This window comes from Kryptolebias marmoratus, linkage group LG13 (assembly GCF_001649575.2).
Source record: "Kryptolebias marmoratus isolate JLee-2015 linkage group LG13, ASM164957v2, whole genome shotgun sequence".
NCBI classification, from domain to species: Eukaryota; Metazoa; Chordata; class Actinopteri; order Cyprinodontiformes; family Rivulidae; genus Kryptolebias; species Kryptolebias marmoratus.
Window position 1 is genome coordinate 10,481,118 of NC_051442.1, and position 24,593 is coordinate 10,505,710.

General features: G+C 39.6%; 1 protein-coding gene across 15 annotated transcripts in view; it reads left to right on the top strand.

Annotated features, from left to right (window-relative positions):
• Positions 1 to 24,593, top strand: part of nbeaa (neurobeachin a) — a 106,505-nt gene that overhangs the window by 21,220 nt on the left and 60,692 nt on the right. For all 15 annotated transcript variants that reach the window (XM_037979049.1, XM_017418059.3, XM_017418060.3 and 12 more), the window contains 4 exons: positions 16,535 to 16,766; positions 19,527 to 19,627; positions 22,587 to 22,682; positions 22,909 to 23,030. In XM_037979049.1, coding sequence (XP_037834977.1) covers positions 16,535 to 16,766; positions 19,527 to 19,627; positions 22,587 to 22,682; positions 22,909 to 23,030 — 551 coding nt within the window. The remainder of the gene's footprint in view (positions 1 to 16,534; positions 16,767 to 19,526; positions 19,628 to 22,586; positions 22,683 to 22,908; positions 23,031 to 24,593) is intronic.

Below are 24,593 nucleotides of genomic sequence, written 5' to 3' on the forward strand. Positions count from 1 at the left end.
TGTTGAAAGCCACTTTTAGCTCCATCGCTGTAAGTTTCTTTTTTCTTGCACTTAGATCTACATTCGGTCTGTTTAACTTCTCATCTTGGGTTTACAGTGTATACTGTGTGTGGTCTGCTTTGTACAGTAAGATGAAGGCCATCATGCTCTGCAAATCCTTCATTCTTATTCTGTGTGCGTGTGTGTTTGTGCGCGTGCACACACTTGCACATTTGTGTGTTGCTTTCCTGACTCTGTCTCATGATGATGGATTACTGAGACTCGTTGGAGCTGCTTGCTGCCTCTCTTATCCTCCATCAAGTGTGGCTCAATGAAACAGCTCTCTCCATTGTTTGAGCAAACGATGAAAAACACACACACACACACACACACACACACACATTTCATACACTCCGACAGGCCAAACAAACAGATTAGTTGTCCTGAATTGCCACCAGCTTGGCTTTAGTCAGGTCTGCAAGGGCTTATCTGACGACCTTTGACCTTAGCATCAGCTAGCCTACACCTGCCTCATCAAACAGATATGCAGACACACACTCAGATGCTTTCAGTCAACCAGTGTAGAAGTCAATGGGAGCTGTGTAGGTGAAGCTGTGGTCTGCAGAGCACGGAATAGTGGTTCTGTTTTATTGTCCTGCCCTCTCAGATATGCTGCATCAGATTTTTTTCTTCCGTCCTCACCACACAATTCATTGGCAGAAGTTTCAACAACATAATCCATCTCTCTCTCTCTCTCTCTCTCTCTCTCTCTCTCTAAAAAAGAAAAGACAGATGCGTTTTGCTGTTGGTTGAAATAGAACATTTTGGCTGCAGTAAGCAAAGTTATGTTTGGAGACAAACCAGAGCTGAGTTTTAGGAGCAGGATGTCTTTGTAGATGGCTCAATCATGTCCCAGACTTGTTTTTCAGCCAGGATATGAAAGGAACATTTCTGTGGTAGAGGGAAGATTGGATTGTGTTACATAAAAGCAACTTTGGTGGCAGACATTGCAATGTTCTGAGAAAAATATATACAGTTCACAGACCTGGGCAAACATTTTAAATCACCCCTAACTTCTTCAAATATTTTGCGTCAAAGGAGCCATATTTTCAATTACCTTGGAAAAGTTCTCCAAGCAGCCAATATTTAGGCTTTTTCATTGCTCTTTCATGGCTCTTTTAATGAATTTTATGGCTTTACTTTTAACCATTTTTATAGCCTGTGGTCATGAAAGGCAGGCAATAGTGTTTTTGTGCCTTTGTATATACGTCTCGCTAAATATCTCATGAACCAGTGTTTGTATTTTATTGCTAATCTTAGAAAGCAATCATCTACAACTGATATACTTTTAGAGTCAACCTAGTTTAAGATGGCCACCACACCTAATTGACCTTAGCAAGCACAAAAATGGCTATAACTCAGTTTCAGCCATTTAACGCTGACCTGTGAATTATTCAGGCATACAATAAAAAGGCACGTAACTCAAGGGATGAACCATTGCCGTGTTTGCACACACCAGCTAATACATAGCAGGTATTTTGCAACAGCTTTCTGCAAAGGCACACACTCTGTTCCAGGTTCATCTGCCATAATGCACACATGTATACATTTTAAAGCTTTAAATTGCAGTTTTTGCATCAACAAGGTCACTACTGCAAATATATATTTTTAATCATTGCTTTTTTTTGTGATCAGTTTGTCCTTTTTTCCCACTAATTTTTTTTGTGAACACATGGTACATCATTCTGCTATATGCAGAGTTTTTGGGACTCAGCATATGCTGGACTTGGCTCAATAATAAGCAAAAGAACCTGCCAACAACACAACCTTCAAAATACCTTGAGAAATTCCTTTTTGTACTCATAGTAACAGAAGTTGCGCCAAACCTGGGCAGTTTTTGGTTACAACCTCTTCAAAACAGTGCAAGAATGTTTTGTTTTGTGCAAAATCAAAACTGAGCCATAGTTTGAGTTTTTACTTGTACACCTATTAGTGTCATTCAGACCACAGAAGGTGCCTAAACCTTGGCTTTGATCTCTTTTCCCCTTTTTTTGCTTCAAAACTCTTAAAGATAAAAATACAAAAGCAATCTTGCTTAGAATATGAAAGAAATTGAACATTTTTTACTTGAATTCTGTAAATTAGGTCACCTTTTTTTCTGATTTATTCATACTAACGAAATTTTTGCCAACCCTCCTTCACGCCACTGTATTTACTGTGCTCCATCAGTCCTTTTTAGAGGCAGAATAAGAATAAAGAGTTCACTGCGAGCGACTCGTCTCTGTCAGGTAACAGAATGGCCTGAATCCTCTCACCTCTCCTCGTTCCTTTGAAATGAACACATTCTGAGTCACATCAGGAGACAATACGTGAGGATCATGCTAAAATACCCTCTAGGAGCCTCGAGTCTTTTCTCTCAAAGCTCTCTCATGACAAAACACACAAGGATGTTCTGTTGCCTTCTGTCTTCAGGACAAAACTGAAGAGAGAGCAACACTCAGTAACTTCGAGTTCTTGACAGAGTTTTCCTTTTTCCCCCAAACAGAAGAAGGCAAAAATTGGACAGGCTGTTTTTCACAACACAGAACTGATTCTGTTATTGTTCAGAACTGGTTCTGTTCGAGAACCGCAGGGCTAATCCCTCTGTGGAGAACAGACATGAAGTAGAGAAACTGATTTTTCTGTGAAAATGTAGTGTGAACGCTGAGTGCTGAATGGCTTTGATGAAGTACGTTGACTAAACAGATACTGACAGCTGACAGCTAACTAAAAGCTAAAAGGAGAACAGTAGCTACAAGGTAAAACCTTGCCAAAACTAGCAAACGCTACCCAAAAAACAAAATTAACAAAATGCTCACTAAAAGTAGCAAAGCCTAGCTAAAATCTAAAAATGCCAAAACAGTTGCTAGAAGCTATAGGTGGCAAAAGACTAAAGGTAGACTGAAAGTAGCAAAAGATTAGCTAAACGGAGCAAAATGTGAACTAAAAAAGAACAAAAGGCCAGCTAAAAGCTAAAAAAGAGGCAAAAGGACAAAAATAAAGAAAGTATGCTGAAACGGATTTCAAAGACCACAATGTTTTTGAAGGAATTGAAGACATTTCGATGTATTTTGATGGGGAATTTTGTTTTAAATGAGGTTAAATATTTTGATTAGTATAAAAGTTTTAACAACCGAAAGTCACAGCATCTCCTGGATGAGCTGCAAGTTTTTATGTATAAATGGCTAAAATATCGCAAAGTGTGCTGAAGGATTTAGATTGGAAAAGGTGGAAAAGGTGATTTGTTTTCATGGGTTTAGTTGCTCATCCGTTCCTGTGACGCACATTTCGTTGTGGCCGGCACCCAGGATTTTAGGTTCTGAACCGCCTGATGTTGGGTTTAAAGTGGCTTTAAAGTCATCTATGAATGAGAGCGGTTTTCTGCTGGTCAAAAAGCCCCAGAGACAGCACTTTTATCACCAGCCTCTAACATTTCACATTTTTAATGCCTTCTTTCTGCTCTGTGTCAGAGAGAATTCTTGCCTGCCTCATTCGGTTCACGCTGTCCCTCTAAGGGCGAACTCTCAATCACAACCTCCCCTTGATGCTGCTTTTTTGACTTCCTCTTGGTTTTCCTCTTTGTTCTTCCTCTTTTTTGTCTCACTTAAATTTTCACCACTTCAGACGTTTTCTCTCCCTCGTCCTTCTTGAGTCAGTTTTGCTCCCCGGTGAGAGAAAGTCCTCTTTAATGACAACTTTCTCCTTGCTAACACATAAATCACAATGGTTTGGTTTGTTGTTTGTTTGTTTTGGTGAAGTCCAAGCCATTCATTAGACTATTTGTTTGACTCTCTGCTTGGTGTTTGATCAACTGTTTTGGCTTTTTTTGTTCAATATTCAGAAATTGCTCATTGTTTTTTGTTGTCTAGGACCAAGGCAACACCTTATAAAAAGGGATATACTTAAAAACTAGCAAACAAATGAAAGGCATAGCAATCATTTAAAGAATGCACAACACCTGCCTCCTTTTATGCCAGACTTTGAAAGTTCTTTTGTTGAGTGATAATGGGGGTTCTAGCAATTTTGGCAAAGTGTTTAAAACGTTACGAGCAATGACATGTGGCGTGTCAGTACTTGGAGTATGTGTTGTGAATGACTCTTAGCCACCACACCAAAACTCAGCTCAATATCTGGTTAAGGTCACAGAGTTCAGCCAGTTTTGTGGCGTTTTAAATTTTATTGACTCCAAAAGTTAATTGAATGATTACTTCCTGAAGGTTTTATTAAATTTAGTCCAGGGTTTCATGAGATATTTTGCTAACAGACAGACAAACAAATGCAAATAGACATACAGATGATGGCGGTCAGTAACTTGACTTTTGTCGAATAGAGAAAGATGTGTGTACTTTATACATACGCTCTTCATGAAAAACTGCAGTGTACTGTTGTTTCAGCTTGGAGGCATGATTCTTTGCTTTAATTTACAGTGAAAAGAAATCATCTGAACTGCTGAGACAGTTAAATCCAAATTACTGCTGAAAATGACTCGTTTATTCTGAGGCTCCTTGTGTGTTTTGTTGAACACATTTGGCCAAACAAAAGAACAAAACATTTTTTTAAATACTAGAAAAATAGCCAAAAGAACATTTGATTTCCATCACCATCCTTGAACCTGGTTATTTCCTGTCAACAGAAAATCACCTTAACATTACAGGTTTACATGCAGATGTTGTTGTTCTGCAGATAATCTGGTTTGGTGACTGGAAAAAGCTTTACGAGTCTGTAAACAATGCTTGGTGTGTATGTGTTTATGTGTGTGTAACACAGAGTATCATGTGGTCTTCTGGAAGACAAAAAGACCAAAATGTTTTTTGTTTGTGGCCCAGCAGCATGTGACGAGGCTTATTGCTCGATCCGTTCCTAAGCCTCTTTGGCCAATCAGGTGGCAGCCATTCTGAACTGCAGCCCGTCCCTGCAGTGTGTATGCACACGCGCACATGTTTTTCTGACCTAAATTTGATTTTTTTTTTTTCCCTGAGAATATTGGCCGTGAACAATGCTGCTCTTTGTTTTTGCGACAGCTGCAAACTGCTCTGGTTTTTTATTTTATTTTTTTCCCTTCTGCTGTCACAGACTTTTGGTCTCAGAAAGTATCGATGGCACGATTTGTGACGGAGTCGTGCGGCCCTTGCTGAAGGGATTCCTCTGAAGCTTCTCCCCCATCAGTACATCTGTCGATGGAAGAGACAGGAGCTGTCCGCTGTGCTGAAATCAACCCACTACATTTGCCTTCTCTGGTTGTCGTTTTGCTTCCAAAGCAAACATTCACACCATCGCTGCTCCCGAGCATTTCCTTTCCCCCCATTTAGAACACCTGATGTCACCTTCTGGCGGTCTCACTTTCCCAGCTTGTTCTCACCCCGTTTGCTGTTTCTCGCTTCTTTTTAAAGCTCTTTTCCCTTCCACTCAGTAAGGACACTTTTAAAAGATTAACTCTTGTCACCCACTGCTGAAAAGCAAAGGTGGATGATGATTCTTTTGCCAGTGTCTGTGTTTGTCAGTAGCGTTAGCAAACTGTAATGAACCACTGCGACTGACTAATTTTTGCAACACTTTTTTGCAATAATTTGCTTTAAGAGTTTTACCCTCCAAATGTTTGTGTGTGTCTGTGTGCTCTCTCTAACTTTGTGACGTGAGTGAGTGCTGTTGCGCACTTGTCCGCGAGTGTGTACAATATGTTTCGTGCCCGCTCTTGACAAGATTCGAGTCAGATGTTGGAGGCGGTAAAAGGCACACTGAACTGGTCTGCAGTGAAGTGGAGACTCTCATAAAGAGAAAACAGCAGGCATTAAATCCTGCCTTCCCTCGGCCCTCTTTCATCCAGCGCGCCCTCTTTGGTTTCTGGCAGAGTTAATAGAACTTGACAAGCCAATACACGAGAAAGCTCAATAGCTTTGCTTTTCTTTGATGTACGCACAGAGGCACATTCATGCCTATTTTTACAGAAAATGTGCCCGGGGTGCTGTTTATGGCTCCGACTACACAAATGTCCATGTTTTTGAATCAGATGGAACTGAAGAGCGGACATTTTGGAGATAGCAGATGCTTGATTAGAGTTTGTCACCTTTACTTCACAGTACCCTTAGCATGAACACACCAGTGGATAGAAAACATTTTTTTTTTTTTGCTCATGATCTTCAATGTTTAATTCATAGATGATATTTTCTATATGTCCAATTATGCCTTAATATAGTCAAAGGGTCTTTTTATTCAATGGTGTAGGAACCTATATGGGCTCTATTACCATTTCATAATGTAAAACAACAATATTCACAACACCTGTTTGTTTTGCATCATGAATGACTAAGTTAAACTATACTACATGTTGGTGTGTTCTAGTTTGTTTTCTAGTTTGGTTGTTTTGTACAATAGCGGTAAAAGACTCGAAAAACCTTGTGGACCTATCAGCATGACAGGTACTAGCTGAATGAAGATAAATCTCAGTTTCCTGTGGTTTGTGATTACTTTTTTTTTTGCAATCTTGGAGCACAATTTTATCTGAATTTATCCAATTTTCCACACAGATTTACTATCGTCTGCCACAGTGAAATGTGAGAGATTGTGCAACTGCCTTTGTGTGTGTGTGTCTGTTATCAAAATATTTCAATCTATAATATAATATCTCTATTAAAAAAAACACTGGATGGATTTTATTTACACTCTTAGCCTTTTGGAGTAAGTACAATTTAAGATGGCTCCCACAGCCAATCGTCCTTACTGCTACACATAAGGACTGACACCAGAAGAAGGGTTATGTGGGAGATTTACTCCATAAACACAAATGTGTTACAAAATCTATGTATTTTACTTGACAGATGTAAAATTCCATAAACCAGCCTGACTTAAACGTATTTTCTGTGAAAAGTTCAAAAATCCTCTTTCTGTTTCTGTTGGTTGCTAGCTTTAGCACGATGATAAGGCGTGGCTGCAGGCTAGCAGCAGTGAGGTTTAAGATTGTTATGTTCTCATTTTTCACTCCTGACTTATCAGTTACTTGCTGTGATTTATCAGACACCAAATCGGTTGCTAGCTTTGGTAAGAATGGAGCCCTCGCTGGCTTCTGAATAGCTTGAATTGAGTCTGTTTTCCTGTGCCACACTCACATACGCAGATAAACATGAATGTCAGTAACAAACTAGTCCATTCAGTTTCTTCTAAAACACTCAGTTGGTTGAATGTTTGCTGTAATAAATCATTTTAAATGTTAGTTACTTCAGTGATGAACTATCAGACATGTTTTTTCTGCTGCACAATACCAAGCAGTTTATTCATGGCAAATTTCCTGCAAACACTTTTAGATTTTTTTTCTTTTTGTCAAGTCTAATTGACTTGACTGCCTCATCCGGTGTGGATCATCACTGTTTTATTTTGTATCTTGCATCTCAAGACTTGTGACTGTGTTTTCATGCTGCCATTATTAAAAATAGCTTCTTAGGTCACGGTTAAGCCTGCCTGGTTTGTGCTATTCTTTATATCCATCCTGATGTGTGAATTTATAGAAAAAAAATGGATGCGTTTTTGGAAAGTCATGTCACTCTGCATCCTTCCACAAACCTCTGCAGTGATTCTGCTTCAGTTATTTTTCTTTGTTTCTCCCTACATTTAAAGGTTAAAGCAGCACTTAGATGTCTTTATTAAAGTCACAGCTGTTAATGAGGGTTTTGCTGACTTATGGGGGCATGCTTTTGTGCTGACTGTGTGATGTTGATGCTCTGAATTTCATGAGAGGGGGCTGTGTCTCGTCTCGTCTGCCATCTGTGCAGATACTGGTTTGAAGGCCCATGGGAAATGCAGTCCAGGGGGTGCTCCCCCTCCTGCCTCTGTGTCTGGAGGCTGTAGTCAGTCAACATGTCACTATTGATTAGAATCAGATGGAAGACATGCACACACTGCCTTTTATCATCTCATCTGTTCATCTTTAACACCTTAGATCCTCTTCACCTTCAGCTAATGCATTTGTTTCTGTTCATATGATTATTTTTTGCATCAGTCTCTTAAGATTTTAGGTGACAAAGAGTTATATTTTACTTGACTGAAATCCAAATGTGTTCAGTTTTAAAAGCTGCAGGTTGCAAGTCAGAGTCGCCAAACAAAGATTAGAAAAAATGACCATATTGAAGAAACTATAAGTTTTATTTATCCAAAACATAACCTTCACATACATAAATGTAAAAAAACGTGGGGATTTTAAACAAAGATCTTGTGCAATTTAGTAGCACTTATGCTGGGGGATCAGTCTCAGGTACTACCACACCAAAGTTTAGCTCAAAATATACTTTTTTTTAAGGTCAATTGGCTGTGGTGGCCATCTTGAATCGGGGTGACTCTGAAAACTATTCAATTGTAAAGGTGCCTCTAATGATTACAATCTACAGGTTTCAATAAAATTTATCCAGTGGTTAGGAAGATGTTTTGGTAAAAGACATGCCCACACACCAGGTAAAAACATAATCAGCTTCCTTTGCCTTTCAGCAGAGGGTGATAACTATTCTGTAAGATAAAAAAAGTTCAACGTTTATTACCAAGTACTCAAATTAATGGTGACTTCAGATATATTTTTAAATTGGGGTCAAGAACTAAAAGAAAGTTTGGACAAAGTTCAGTCTTTGACTGCAAGCCCAAACTGGTGATAAAATGAACTGCTGCTCTTATCAATGCATTTTATGAGAAATGAGGTCATGCAGAAAGCAGAATGCGGATTATTGAGTGTTTAGTGGCCAGTTTAGCCCCAACATAATCCATATCTTTGCAGAGATTCGCTATGGTCATCAATGGAGCACTAAACCGTCCGCTGCACATCGCAAAGCTGCAGGCAATAAAACTGCTCACCCGTCCTGATAAGAAAAGCACAAGAGCATTCACCCTTACTTGTTGTTTTCTTTTTTAACACTCAGTCTTCCCTCTTTAGGGTCATAGATACATCCTTTTTAATAACTCTTTTCTCCTGTGTAAACACGGCTCCCTTTCACTTGTTTGCAGTTTAAACTGTCCAGTCTCTTGTTTGTTTTTCTCTCGCTCATCTCCCTCACTTGTTCCCTTGTTTCCCCCCTCTCACTCTCTTTCAATTTTGCTCTCCTGTGCTCTGTTGAGCCCTCTTGGCGAAGCGTTAAGTGTATAATCTGTGATCTCGTGTCTAGATGGAGCTCTTGTCTCCCCTCGCTCTGCGCACAAAGGGCCCGAATGGGCACGATTCACTCAGGGGACACAAATGAGTAATGAGCCACACACACAAACACACACACACACACACACCGAACAAACAGGCAGCGTGGACGCACCTCTCCAGCGCTCTCCCATGGGCTTTGAAGTTGCATATTGATGATGCCAGATCTAAAGGCTCAATTGAACGCTCGGAGGCAGAGGAGGTGGCCATTGACCGTCCTCTCGCCTCTTTCACCTGTCATCTCTGATGAGCCCTAACGAGCAACAGGTGCCGCTTTTGCCAGGTTTGGCCTTGATAGTCATCCAGTGTTCAGCAGTAAGTCAAAGTCATCAGCCTGTGTAATCGCTCGTTTGAAGTCTCATCACAATGCGTCATAATGGGCTGCGGAGGGTCTGAGAGAGTTTCTTTTATTAGATAAATGATAATATAATTATTTAATCATTGTTCAAGACTAAATCTGTAAAAGCTGTGTTTAAAAGCTAAAATTAGCTCCTCTGACCTTTAAACTTGAGCTAATTTTACAATACTTATTGTGATACCTGATATGTACATCAGATGTACACCATATTTCTTCCACTTTAAACCAGTGTTAACATCCCTGAATCTATTCCACAGTAGGTCACAAATTGTGAAAACCAAACCTGAATCCTTCTCATTTTTACAGGTGACAGAAATCCCATTGTGAACTTTAATCCCTGCATTTTTGCATCGTTAGCACAGGGACTCTTCTAGGCAAACATTTACTACTTTTATATATATATATATATATATATATATATGGCGAAAATGCGGCTGAATGAAGGTTTATACTGTAATTTTCATCGGCTGCAAGCTTTTAAACCCGCTCCATCTAAATCAGCTATTAGGATTTAGGGCAGTGTGTTGTCAATCTGATAAAAAAAATATCACTGGTGCACAGTCTGTCTTTTTTATCTGCCATTTATTGCAATTAATTTCAATGTTGATATTGAGATAACAAATTTTCAATATCTTATGCAGCCGTAGTTTTATCCTTAATTGAATAAGATCAGTACTTTGAATCGCACAAAGCTTTAAAAGAAGATTTTGAAAAGCCACCTTAGTTTAAATTGAATAAGTTTCAGTTCCATGTCATTGTCCATGTTATCAAAGTTTTATGGCACTAAAGCTAAAAACCCGAGTAACTCACAACAATAAGCATTGCCTTGTCCTTACTGTTACCAAATCTAGTTTTTTTCGTTTTACTAGATTTTTTAAATTTTATAACAGTGACTGAAATAGTTGTAGTAAAACATGCATGTTAGGCTGCCTTCAGGCCCAGGCCTCTCTTAAAAAAACGGTCTGTGGTCTCAATGGGACTTGCCTGGTTAAATAAAGGTTAATAAATAAATGAAGTAACAGTTTACACATCTCAAAATGAAGTCAAAGACAGACGTCACTTGAATCTGCAGCTTGCTCTCCTGCCACAGCTCTGCTGTAGTGATCCAACTTGCATCTAATTTTAATTGGATGTGTTTTCTTTAGGGGTGTTACTTGCTCAGCACCACCGACAGGCATCATGAACAACTAGCTGATAAACATAGCAGGTAAAGCAGCAGCTTAAGAGCCAATTATAGCAAAAAGAAAATAAATAAAAGTAAAAAAAAAACTAGTAGAGATAAGAAAAAGAAGGGTAAAAAGGATAAAACGTTTCATTTGGCTCCCTGGCCATAGTCCAGGTGAATGTTGCTGAGCTAACAAAATGCAAAAATGGGCTTTTTCAAAGGAGACATTCTAGTTAGTCTTTAAAAAAGTCAATTTAACAAAACAAATTGAGCATCTAGCCATTGTAGCAGGAAGAGGTTTGTAAGTATTGCTGGTGAAATAAGGTCATATGGATTTACACAGAGAGATTCCACCAACCTTTTATGAGAGCTGATTTTTTTTTCTGGTAAAATCAGTCAATAGAAGTTCTTTGTAGCATGAAGAAAGTCCTGGCACTCACCTTGACCCTCCCTGACACAGTTTGAGTGATGCCCAGCTGTGAACCAACATCCTCTGGGCTCTGAATGAGCAGGATAGGAAAGCTGATCAGAACAGAATTAAAAACAGAGGAAGGAGGAGGAAAAGTGGCACGTTTTAGGTGTTAGTCCCAATCAGTAGGTGGAAAAGTTACTGTGGTAGACAGGCTGTTGTTAAACTCAGAAATACTTGACAGTACGAGGAGGTTAGTCATTAGCGATCAGCCAAAATTGAGATTTTAGATATTTATAGAAGGTGTTTCAAGATTAAATATTTAACATACTCAAGGCTCTGAACTGCATGATTCAGTTCATTTATGTAGCACCAGTTCACAGCAAAAGTCATCTCAGGGCATCATGTGAAAGAAAAAAACAACAATTCCAAATAATAAATCCAATTTAGATCCTGATTCAAATCATGTTATAGTCATTCCATTCACAATATAATACAATACGTTATAAATTGCCAGTTAGAAAAGGTTATCTATCTAAGGAAGGCAGCAGATCACGTCCGCTCTTTCCCTTTTTGCAATTCCCCATCCAGTGTGGAGGAATGATTTCCTTTCCACAGTGGAAGAAACCTCCAGCGGAACCAGGCTCGGGGTGGGCAGCCATCTGCCTTGACCAGCTGGGGACACAGACAAACACAGAAGGATTGGTCCAGCTGTAGATTTTGTGGGGAAAAACATAGACAAACAGGTTGATGGCAGCAATAAGTGCATGTACAAACATGGAGAGTAGTGATAGGAGGGACAGCAGCAGAATGAGGAAACGTTTTCAGTTTGTCCTCCAGCAGTCTGAGCCTAAAGCAGCGTAACTAAAGGATAGATCAGAAAACCTAACCCAACCCTAACTTATAGGATTTATCAAAAATTAAAGACTTAAGCAGAGTCTTAAACGTAGACAGGGTGTCAGCCTCACGGACAGAAACTGAAAAATGAAAGCTCTGCCTCCTCTTCTACTTTTAGAAACTCTAGGAACCACAAGACAACATGCAGTCTGAGAGTAAAGTGCTCTGTTGGGAAAAAATATGGAACAATAAGATGTTTAATATAAGCTGGAGCTTGGCTGTTGAGAGCTTTGTATGTTAGAAGTAAGATTTTAAATTCTATTCTGAATGTGACAAGGAGACAATGGAGAGAAGCTAAAACTGGAGAAATATTATCTCTCATCAGAACTCTGGCTGCAGCATTTTGAATCAATTGAAGACTTTTTAGAGAGTTTTTTTTTTTTGGACACCCAGATAATAACGAATTACAGTTGTCCAGCCTTGAAGTGAGAAAAGCATAGATGGACTAGATTTTCTGCATAATTTGGGAACAAAATGTTTCTAATTTTAGTGATATTGCACAGGTGGAAGAAAGCAATCCTGGTACCTTTATTAATGTAGGGGTTAAAGAACATGGTTCAGTTAAAAATCCCACCTAGGTTCCTTACAACGTAAGCATATAACAAACACACTCTTGTTTTGAACGCAGCATCTTGCTCCCTCGGTGTGTATTATCTGAACAGTTGTTCTGATAATCTCCTGGATTGTCAATCGTGGGAAATAGGTTGTCACTTCCTTAGCAACTGGTTGACAACAGCCTCTGACTCAGCAACTAGTTCCCTTAGTTTGTTGTTTGCGTGTGTGTGTGTGAGCGTGTGCCTGCGTGTGAATGGAACATACAGCCCTTGGGAGCAATCGTTGTCATGATGCTGCTAAAACAAACGTCTTCAAGCCGTCGCCGAGAAAACAGTAAGATCGGGTGCCTTGGAGAAGCTGAGGGATGGCCCCGCCTCGCTGCTTCTCCTCTGAGGCGCGAGCCACATTATCTCTGGTCTCTGTGTATGTTTGGGTTTGTGTCAGTGTCATAAACCTCTCTTGTGTGTGCTCGCTGATGCGATTACTCAAAGCTTTGTGTGACTTTTCCTGCTATGGGTGGTAACCAACATGGTGGACGACATTCAGAGTGGGGGTGACTCGACAGGCATGAAGGTTACGAGTGTTTATGCAAAAGACTCACTCGCCCTCGTGAAACTAATTAGTCGTCTTTTGTACATGATAGCAATGGTGGTTGAGTGCGCTTGAGTGTGTTCAGCCTTATTGCTATTTCAGGCAGCATGTTTATTTATTCATCAATTAAAAGCCCCATTTGTGTAAATAATGGGCTCAAGCATCCATCACTTTTATTGAAGTCACCAGGGTTGTAGAGCATATATTTAAAATGAACAAATTTTGTGCTTTTTCTTTTTTTTTTCTCTGTCTTACTGCCATTCAGAGTCCAGGTTGCTTTTGGCAGCCTCACCCAGGTTTTAAATGGCTTTTCCAGATGTTGCCTCTGCTGGAAAAGAGATAATAATTACGGAGGGACTGGTTGTTTTTTTTTTGTCTCTCTTTCACCATGCATTTGGATTTCATGCTCTGTTTTTAGCCAAATTGTTTGTCACTAGACTCAATTTGTTGCAGTTGTTTGCATCACCGCTCTCATCTTGTTGTGATGCTCCGAATAGAACGAGTTAACGGAGAGAGATAACGCTCGTGCTGTACATGAGTAGGCATGCCTCGGGGATGTGAGTCTTTCTGTGTGTTGCTACGATTCTGCGAGCAAGTTTCTACAAATACTGCCTGTGCTATCTCTCCCCCCCCCCCCCCCCCNGCCCCTGTAGCTGTGTATATTGAGCATCTTCAGATGGACAGGTTGTATAGATGTGGAAGAACAGGCCGGTCCCCAGTGAGCTCTGTAATTGGGAACCTCAGAGGAATGAGGGGGGCACAATTCAATGTGGGATGAATTTAATTCTTCCTCCTTTTATTCCATACCTCATCCTGTCTAATCTGTGCTAATGCATTCATAGAGTGCAGCAGATCAATGCAGTTCACTGAGAGAGAGAGAGAGGGAAGGAGGGAAGGAGGGAAGGGACAGATCCAGGGACAGAATGAAAGAGAAATGAGTCACAGTTAGTCTGACTGAACCAAACGGGTGGAAGTGAAGCAGGTAGACGTCTGTGGAGATTGTCTGAGCGTCGTGGCTAACGAGTCTAACGACACAGCCCTGAGTCTGGAGCCTGATCAAGCAAAGTGTTCTTCCAGCAGTAAACATGACTTACAAGGCGAAACATTATTGTTAAAGGTCTCTCTGGGCCTGAGACGGAGAACTATCGATGGAGCAGCGAGTAATGAATGCTTCTGCTGCTAATGATTGCCGCAGCTAATGTTCTTTCTATGTCGTTGTTGCATATTGTCCCATGGTTTCTGTTTAAAATGGGACTATATACAGATGTGTTATTCATTTCTATATAACACCACCTTTTGTGAATGTTATAACATGTTTTTTTTTTAACTTTGGTTGTGTTTATTTTAGAGGATAATATGAAACAATACTTAAGTTTATCCAATAAACAAAATATTAATATCTACAAAATAAAGTAGAACTAGAATTTCTGCAAAAATGCAGAGAGGATCACAAGATTGAAAAAGTTTTTCTTTACATTTTAAGTTGTTCTGCACAATTTGCATTGATGTTCACAATCCGAGAGACCATATTTTGGTTGTTTTGTGAAATGTGACAAACAGGGACAGACCCATGGGCTCAGGCCTCCATCACATGTCCCAGACCGGCGAGGCCGAGAGGTCCACTGCCTTTTAACCCTTTAACCCCGTGTGCAAAGTTTAGAGCAATAGCCAAACAACTTTTAGGATTCGGGAGAATAAATCTCTCAACCTTAGGTTTCGCCAGCACATAATTGACTGGCACCACGAGAAAATATGTGGTGATGCCAAACAATCAAAGAGAGGAAGGCGAGGAAGCGAGCTCGTATTAACCAATCACTTCGGCGAACACATGCAAATACATCAGCAGAAGCAAAGCGTGAGTTTATTAAAAATTTCGTAGCTGTGGAATCAGATATTCCTTTAGAAAAAAAAAAATGAGAAAGCTGTGATCATTTAGGTGAAACATTGCCAGAAAATAATAATAGCCTCAGTCAAAGCCAAAAATTCATCCTATGATTAAAGTGGTGTAGAACCACGTTCAGCAGAAACAACAAAGCAGTCGTTTTCTGTATCCTTTCATCAGCCTCTCGCACTGTTGTTGAGTAATTTTGGCCCACTCTTCTTTACAACATTTCTTCAGCTCATTCTGCTTAATGTCCCTTTGTTTATGCGCAGCTTTCTTAAAGTGGACATAAATGTTTCTTTGGGCGCCTCGTAAATTATTCCCACATTTTACTTAAAGAACACTGCCAAGAGAACTTCTTGAAGGGGGGGATTACAATGAAATAATAACCTACTTTAACTGGTCCTTGATCAAAATGTCACTTGCCCAGCAATATTTAGAGAACAGATGAGATCTACAGGCCAATTTGCAAATACAGCAAAGTCATGTTTAATGGCTACTAAATGTAAGTATTCATTATCAGATGAAGACTGTACATTTCTTATTTTGGATGTTTGTCAAGATTAGAAACAAAACCAACCTGTCGCACATTTAAAAAGCTGTCTCATTATCACCACCTTCGGAGCAGTTCTCTTTGATGACGGCGCAGTTATTTCAACCATTCTTCTATTTCCATGTTCCCTGACTGAGCAAACGCCGCAGCTGCAGCAACAGTCATGATGTTTATCTTGTTCTCCGTCTTGCTCGTTGCTCATATTCTGTTGCGTCTTTCTGTTCCATCTGATTTAATAACCTCAGTGGTGCTCCCTTAGCTTGCTGGTTGCCGTGGTTACCGTTTCCTGAACAGTGTAGTGTGCTGAGGACAAACTGTGTGGGTATACTCGCCGTTCGCGCGGTGCACGAGCGAATGTGAGGCACGGTCGTACGAAGGCTGTACTTTCACAAGTAATTATAGTGCTTCGGCCGTTTAGAGACGGAACATTTGCACTCGGTTTGATAAGTGTGGTATCATCTGACTAATGCCATCTGAGAGGACAAGGACTGAAATGTGTATTAATCAGTGTGAATGTAAATGCCATTGACTGCTGGTGTGTGTGTGAGGTAGTGGAGGAGGCCATTTTTATGCTGCCGGTGTGCTGAGTGATTGAGGTTCACAGAGGAGAGTGCTGCTCTCTTCGTAATAGAGACAGAAGAGTAGAGGACATGGTGTGTGTGTGTGAGTGTCCAGATGAAAAATATTAATTTGTTGCAGGTTGTGCCCCCCCCCCCCACACACACACACACACAGTCCTAAAAATGTTTTTCTAACCTCAATCAGCATCCATCAGAAGTCATACTTACCTCTCCCGGAGACAGAAAAGTAAAACCTCTCTAAATCATTCACTCTTTTGCTTCCGTTTTTTTATAACTCTCGCCCTCTTTTCCTCCCCTCTTCATCCTCATATTTTCCTCCTGCAACCCCCACCCACCCCCCACCTTTCCTTGCCCTCCTCCAGCTGGTTGGCGGGGAGTTCGACCTGGAGATGAACTTCATCATTCAGGAGGCGGAGAGCATCGGCTGCATGGTGGAGCTGCTCTCCCACTGTGAGGTGACGTGCCAGGCGGAGATCTGGAGCATGTTCACGGCCATACTGCGCAAGAGTGTGCGCAACCTGCAGACCAGCACGGAGGTCGGCCTCATCCAGCAGGTGCTGCTCAAAATGAGCTCAGTGGACGACATGATCGCAGGTGAGACATGGACACAGCGGGATGCTTTGATACTGTAGAATGTAGGAAAAAGCACAAAGTGCACTATGGCAGAAAAAAGTCATAGATGTACTCCTCCCCCAAATAACTGGAAAGGTTGAATTTTCTGTAAAAATATAGTCTGAATGCTGATTAATTTGCTTAGAAGGCTAAAATTGAACTGTTAAAGCCAAAAAAGTAAAACGCTAGTTAAAAGGTAAATATAGCTAAACACTTAATATAATTATAGCTAACTGTTGCAAAACTGTAGCTAGAAGCTAAAGGTAACGAAAGGCTGAGAAACTGTAGCTAAAAGCAGCAAAAGGCTAGCTGAAAACTAAAAGGATCAAAGGACAGCTGGAAGATATAAATAGCAGAAAGCTGAAAGTAGCATAAAGATCAAAATAGAGCAAGTATGCTGGAGCAAATTTTAAAGAGGACGTTTCTGAAGGCTTTTTAATGCACTTCTAGGGGGAAAAAAAAAATATATATAATAAAGTTAAATGTTTTGAAAACCCAAAAGACATAACACCCATCTTCTGAATAAGCTGAATATGTATATATGGCTAAACTAACATAAAGTATGCCAAAGTTTTTATTATTTAAAATAATAATAAAAACTGGAAAATTTTAGGACAATTAAAAATGTTGGTTTTTGTAAAGCTATGACTTGTCGGTTTTAGTCAATTTCAGTTTTTCTCTAGAAGCTACTTTTAACAGCATAATATGTATATTTTTAAATCTGATTAGATTGTGTTCATAATAAAATGATTATAGTAACTATTTTTAAATGTACAGTACTCTAAATGTAAAAAGTAGCCACATTCACATTGAAAACTTCCACACACAGACTTACAGAAATGACTTTTACAGTAATTGTTGGACAGATCAAACCCAATATTTGCAAAACCTCGCCTTGACGTGGAAAATTGTTGTTCTCCGAGGTATCATACACAGATCCTCTCTTCGACAGCCATCTTTGTGCGTGCTCATGTTGACCTTGACCTCTCAGCATGCCCGGGCCTCCTCCTCCCTGTGTCCTCTCTGTACTCCCTACCTCCTTTGGATAATGGCTTTTATAACTTCTCCAATTTATTACTGCTCACAACAGAGCAAAGTGTACCCAGTTGATCAGTTTAGTGTTGATTTTCAGCAGCTCTTTGTCCTAACTTGGATTCAGGCTCTTTCCTGAAACTGTTTAAAATGACCTATATGGATTAATTGTACCAAAACCAGAGCTTGGGGGTTTTAAAATCTGGGACATTGTGCACTGCGTTTTGCTCTCACATCCAGCACCTCATTGAGCTAACGGTCTCCTTTATTCCCTGTTGCTGGGCTCTGGCTAATGAAATATGGTGGGGAGAATCTATTCATATCCAGCAGGCCTAACAGGAAAGAAGAACCTCTCTGAGCACATTGTTTCACGTAAAGGCTTGTGCTCTTTTTCAGCTGCTCTGACTGTTTGCGTCAAATAAAGCCTAAGGATCAGGAAGGTCATCCGCAAATGTCCCAATGTGGAAACGTTTGGAACAATTAATGTCTTACCTGTTGGACAAAGCTCTTTGATCTTTATTTCTACAAACTGAGGTCGTTCAAAGTTCCGACCCGATTGATGAGCCAACAGCTCATCTCAAATAGTTTAGTTGTTTTGAACTTTTACACCTTCACCAGTTTTGCTTTGCATGTTTTTTCTTCGTCAGAAATATAATGGCATTCCCAGAAGAAGTGATGCGAAACTGAGTGTAAAGCAAAAGTTTATACGGCGGGGTTCACATAAAACCGCTATGAGTTTTACAAGATTGGAGTTGTTTTAAGACGTCAGCGTTCCACTTGTCTTGGTCCCGCTCAGACTAGCCATTAGCTTGTCAGTCCAGTCAGAATTAAGCTCAATTTCCTCAAACTGAGGCCATCTACAACAGGTAAGATATTATTGTTTATAAACCTCAAAGATAGGAACTATCCCTTTAAGCTATTTAAAGCTTTGGATTTGTTTTGTCACAGTGTGGCTTTATGTCTTTCTTTTTTTGCAGCTAGCTTAGCAAGAAAAAAAAATCAAATGATGTACAAAAATTGTACATGATGATTTAGTAGTCTGGCTAATACATCATTATTTTTGTTTTTACTTTAGTGTTTTGGCAGAGTTTTGTGTGTTTTTAAAATTTTTGAACAGACTGGTTCGTTATGCCTTCCTGCTTTCATGCTAAACTACACTGAGCTGAGTGCTTACTATAAAACTTTTGACAAATTCAACATATTTCCTAATCTATTCATATAAACACATATTAAAACTAAGTGTTGTAATGTGCACTGTATTTATTCTTTTTAATAGGAACATATATAAGTTATTCAATGTAAAATTATAAATACCTGTTCATCAAAATGCCTTTGTTACCCCTCAGCTGCGTTAAACCCGATGTATTTAGATCATTTTATTGTTTCGCAGCGTTATAATTCCCTGTATTAAGTATTACTGTGCACAGCAGCTCCCACTGAGACACAAGGTGGTGTGTGTTTTGTGTGCAGCGGAGTGGCTGTGAGTGTATGGATGCAGCTTCCTCGAACGTCGACTGCGCCGAATGATAAATTGCCCAACGCTCGCAGTGTAAAATCTGTCTCTGTCTCGTGACCTCATCATATTTTATCAGAGAAATGTCAGCGCAGCGCCTTCCACAAACTGACTCACAGATCCACTCAGAAGAACTGGCCCGCTCGTTCCCGCTGCCTTACGCTCCCTCTCTGCCTCTGTGTGTGTTCTTTTCTCAGACCTCCTGGTGGACATGTTGGGAGTTCTGGCCAGCTACAGCATCACAGTCAAGGAGCTGAAGCTACTCTTCAGTATGCTGAGAGGAGAGAACGGCATCTGGGTAAGTTAACGGTGACTAATTACAAAATGAAACCGTTACGGAAGCCAATAAGTTTGACTCAGTTCCATATATCTTTGCAGAAAAAGCATCTACTGTACAATAATTTGATGCTTTTACAAGTTCTGGACACCTGAACATTAAAGGAGACTAATTATACCATTTTTTTAAATCACAAGTTAAAAAATATAATTGTTGTGTCAAAAAAAATAAAACCGGATTTCAGCTCCACTTTACTCCTCACATCTGTTTCTGTAGCCACTTTACTTCACCTCTCTTTCAAAGGGATGTGTGATTTTGATTTTCTTAGTTTTTTCTTCTTTTTGTGGTTTGGCTCTGCAGCTTTGCCGACCAGACAAACGTAAATTTGCACAAGAATTAACACTCAATAACCCTTGAAGCACATTATGTTCGAGAGAGCATTTAAGCATTTAGCCTGAAAGCTCACACCAGCACACATCATGAAAATACTCACAGGCCTAATCTAATTATGAAACATTTAATACGGTATTGGCAAATTTCTATTCTGAGTGGCTCACTTTATTACGTAAGGATCCTGAAGAAAATGTTTTTTTGGGTAAGCTGTGAATTTCAACATTAAAAACATCTTCATAAGCACAGAATGAGAGCCTTTTTTTAAATTTATTTATTTATTTATTTATTTTTACAATATTCCTTTTTAAAAAGCCCAAACTGTCCTCAGTAATTGACCTTTAATTTCTTGTTTCTACTTATACAGGTTTGCATACCTAATCATAACAAAAAAAATAGTAATGGATAGATATGAACAAAAAAAATGAAGGGAACATTTTGTCTTAAAAATACAAACAAAACACGCCAGCTCGTATTCTTTCAATTTTGGGGTTTTATTCTCCTTTTTAAAAAATGCTTTTTTTCCTGATTCCGGTAAGCTAGTATTCACCTTTTAATAATAATGAAAGCTTAAATTATTGCATATGAGATTAATTATACAGCGTGAGTTTGTTGTGTCATTAGTCTTGATGTCACTTAATGAGATTATTGTGCTAATAGACTTAATAACAGAGGATGTGTCTGTGTTTCCGTGTGTTTATGTATCTGTGTTTGGACTTATTTGCAAGCGGATGTTGAGACAAGGGCAATTAGTGTTTTTGTTTTTTCGTTTTTTTTTAACTGACCTTATTAATCCAGTGGAGGGTTGTTATGGGAGTAGAAACTTGGTGAAAAGATCAGTGACAGCCTAATCAGGTGTGAAGGTGGACTACTCGATGCGGCGCGTACTCTCTATACATGCAGCCGTCATTTCATGTCACTAACCACAGAGCAGCCTGACTAGACTCAATGATCAGCTCAAGAGCTCTGATTTTGCCTCCTTCCCTTCTGACATGCTGTTTCACCACTGCGCTCCCTCATCTCAACTCCTCCTCGCCTTTGCAGTCAGCCAAACAAAACCTTTTAATGAAACACCTTGATGAAGCTCTCCTGCAGCTGACTTCTGGCCTTTAATCTGAAAATGCATGCACGCTTATGGTGAGCTTTTTAGCTCAAACTATACAGTGTTTATTTTTTATACATGTACATGTTAATGAGATTATTTCAGCAGCGGAGAGTCGGAGGTGATTAGTTCAGACTTCCTGTTGCTGTAATCTGCGGTTTACTGATTAGCTCGGCTTGCAGTCGCTTGGTTTCCCCACGTCGGAGTGGATGTTTCAAAACTGAACCGTGCGGATTAAGGACGATTTTTATGGGGTTAAAGTCCCCGTGAAACAGCTAGCGCAGAGCTTTTTGTCTCTGTATATTTACAGATTTCCCGTAAAAGACGACGTGAGGGAGGGTGTTCGCTTTCCAAAAAAAAAAAAAAAAAAAGACCCAGCTACGTCTGCTTTGACTAGTCACCACAAGTGGCCTGATCAGACTCTGTTTACAACATTTTAACGTTTTCCAGGAAATTACAAACTCCAAAAACCAGAAATTAGTTGTTAAACATCCCGTTCTTACTCTCTTTAAAGGGATACCTCAGCTCTTTTAAAATGGAGTTCTGTGGAAGGGTTATGAACAGTTAATATCTTACCTGTTGTAGATAGCTCTTTTAATGACCTCAGTTTGGAGAACTGTTTTAATTTTGACTGGTTTATTGATGCAGCAGCTAGACAAACCGTGGCTTTTTTTTCACACATCTATTCCAGCAGAAATATTATGGTACTCCTGCAGGAAGTGGCCAAGGCTGCACCGGAAGTGCTACAGTTAACTGCTACTGCCGCCTTAAATAGCCATGTCATGCAAAACTGACAGTGATGTAAAAGTTTATAAAATAATGTTTAAAATGAACCATTTTGAAAAAAATCAGAGTTGTTTTAGGTCAGCAGCAACTTACTTTGGTTTTGGCCCCATCAGAACTAGCTGTTAGCTTGTCAGTTTGCTCAAATTTAATTTTCTCTAAATTTAGGTCATTCTAAGCATTAGCTACAACAGGTAAGATACTTATTGCTATTAACCTTTTCTCAGATCCCCACTTCCAATGATCTGAACTATATGTTTCAGGTTAGTAGGTGTAGAGAATGTGGGATCACTTGGTTTTCACCAGCTAATGCCCCTCCTTTTTCAATCGACCTTCCCGTCAGACTGATGCTCCACCACCTCTGGTCACTGATCAGTGGTCCTTACCTTCAACCATTTTGCAATACCTTCTCTGTCCAATAACTATTGTCAGCCCATCCACCTTAGCCCTATATCCCAGTCCATTTTAGCTGCTCCTCCCCACAGAAACCCTCTCTAGAGACAAATCGATTAAGGGTCACCATGGTATTGAGAGGTTGTTGTCGATTGAAGTGATTGAAGACTTATTGATCCGGTGGGGTTGTGGTAGGATTGAGATGCCACGCAATCTTTTTTTTTTTTCCCCAACCGTCTTTCTTCATTGTCCTTCTAATGGATGACATCTGCCACATATTAATAATGATTACTTTCTCCTCTCCTCTCCTAGCCAAGACACGCGATCAAGCTCTTGTCAGTGTTGAACCAGATGCCTCAGAGGCATGGTCCCGACACCTTCTTCAACTTTCCAGGACGCAGTGCAGCGGTGAGAGCTAGCACGCCAACACCTTCTTTGCAGTTTAGAAAAATAACATTATTTTGCACCTAAAGGACAACAGATCCTCTAATCTCCTTCATGTTTACCAGCACATAAGCACTTTCATTTACCAGAATAACACAGTTGTTAAACAGAAAGCAATGACTGACACACTGTAGTTGTAATTGTTTTACACGCTGACAAGAGCTGCTGTGTTGTGTGTTTCCTCCACCAGGCTATAGCACTGCCACCAATCGCCAAATGGCCGTACCAGAATGGATTCACCATCAACACTTGGTTCAGGCAGGATCCGCTCAACAACATCAATGTGGACAAAGACAAACCATACCTCTACTGGTGAGTAGATCACTTTCTACCTGGACTATAAAATAATAAAAAGAAGATTTTTGAAACACAAAAAACATAAAACAGGAGGTTTTTAAAAGGTTTTGAATCAATGTTTTTGCAAGTTTATTTTTTAATTGAAATAAATAAACAGTCAAACCTTTTTTCTGTTTTTTGGAAAAACAAACCACTCTTAACTCCGATAACTTTAAGGGCTGGCTCTTTTTGTACAAATTTGCCCCTTCTAGTACTACTGATCTGTAGAACTACAAAAAAATAAATGCTCAAAGCTGAATAAAACAACTTTACAAGGTCTGTTCCTTCTGTAACTAAGAATGAACTGTGGCTAGAATAAAAAGATGCTAACTGAGGTGGAGATGTTTTACAAAGTAGAGTGTGCCTTTTTTTTATTACTGTCAATTGAAAGTAGACCGGAGACTTCTGGCCTCAGTAGTTTAAGATTTTCAGAAATGTGTGAAGACAGTCTGATATTTGTCATAAGTATTGTGTAAAAAATGTGACGTGCCATTATTACTGGCAACAGGACTGCCTTTAAAAGACACTGCTCTAGTCTTGTTGATCACTAAATTTCCTTCTCTGTACAAGCGGTGCTGCAGAAGCCTGGAATTGAACCAGCAGCCTGTTCATTCTCATTAGTCAAAGCCTTTAAGATGGAACAGTGTCTTCTAATGGATTATTTAATTAAATCAAAAGCAAAAATGCAAAGCAAGAGACTTATTAAAGATGAAATAATGTGAAAAGCTTTTAAAGAGACATTTTACTTATATAATTTACTGAGTTTATTTCTTATTTTCTGAGGTTTTAATGACCTGTCGAAGACATGTTGTGGTTAGAACGCTCCAGGAGTGCCACTGCACACTCTATGACAGGTCTTCAGGGATTTTTTAGAGCAACCATTTCTTAAAGGTAAAGTGAGCCTCTGGACTCTACTTTAACAGGATTATAAGACAGGATGTGTCTTTTTTTTGGTGATAGAATCTATCAAAGCTAGAAAAAAACATGGAAACATGCACGTTCAAAAGTCCAGAGAAGAGAGGTTAAACAAATAAAAACAGCAACCATGAAAAAACAACGAGTCAATTATGTAAATGAATTGTAGCTGCTACACAATGACTGCACTGGACACATAAGGTTTGTTAGTCTGAAGAGGAATATTGGCCCAAAATGTGTGTATATGAATAAGTTTGTATTTGGTATTTAGACTAAATCATTGCTTTTTCATGGATCCTCTTTTTCAAACTTTAGTTTGGACATAAATTGCATTTACTGAGAAACCTTACTGTTCCTAGTCTGAAGGATCACAAAAACATGCACTACACTGATAGAAAAATACTTAAGTGGTTGTTTTGTGTTACTTATTTTCACTGTCCATGAACAGATGGGGCTGATTTTAGAAGTCTAGATTGTAAACACATGAGCGATAAAACTGAAGGGCATAAACCACGAGTTCAAAGGTAAATGTATTATCGAATTAGAACCAAACTTTAAATGTCAAGACACGGTATGAGTGCACAGTCTGGTGGATGCCTCTTCTCGCTGTGCAGCACTGGCCTC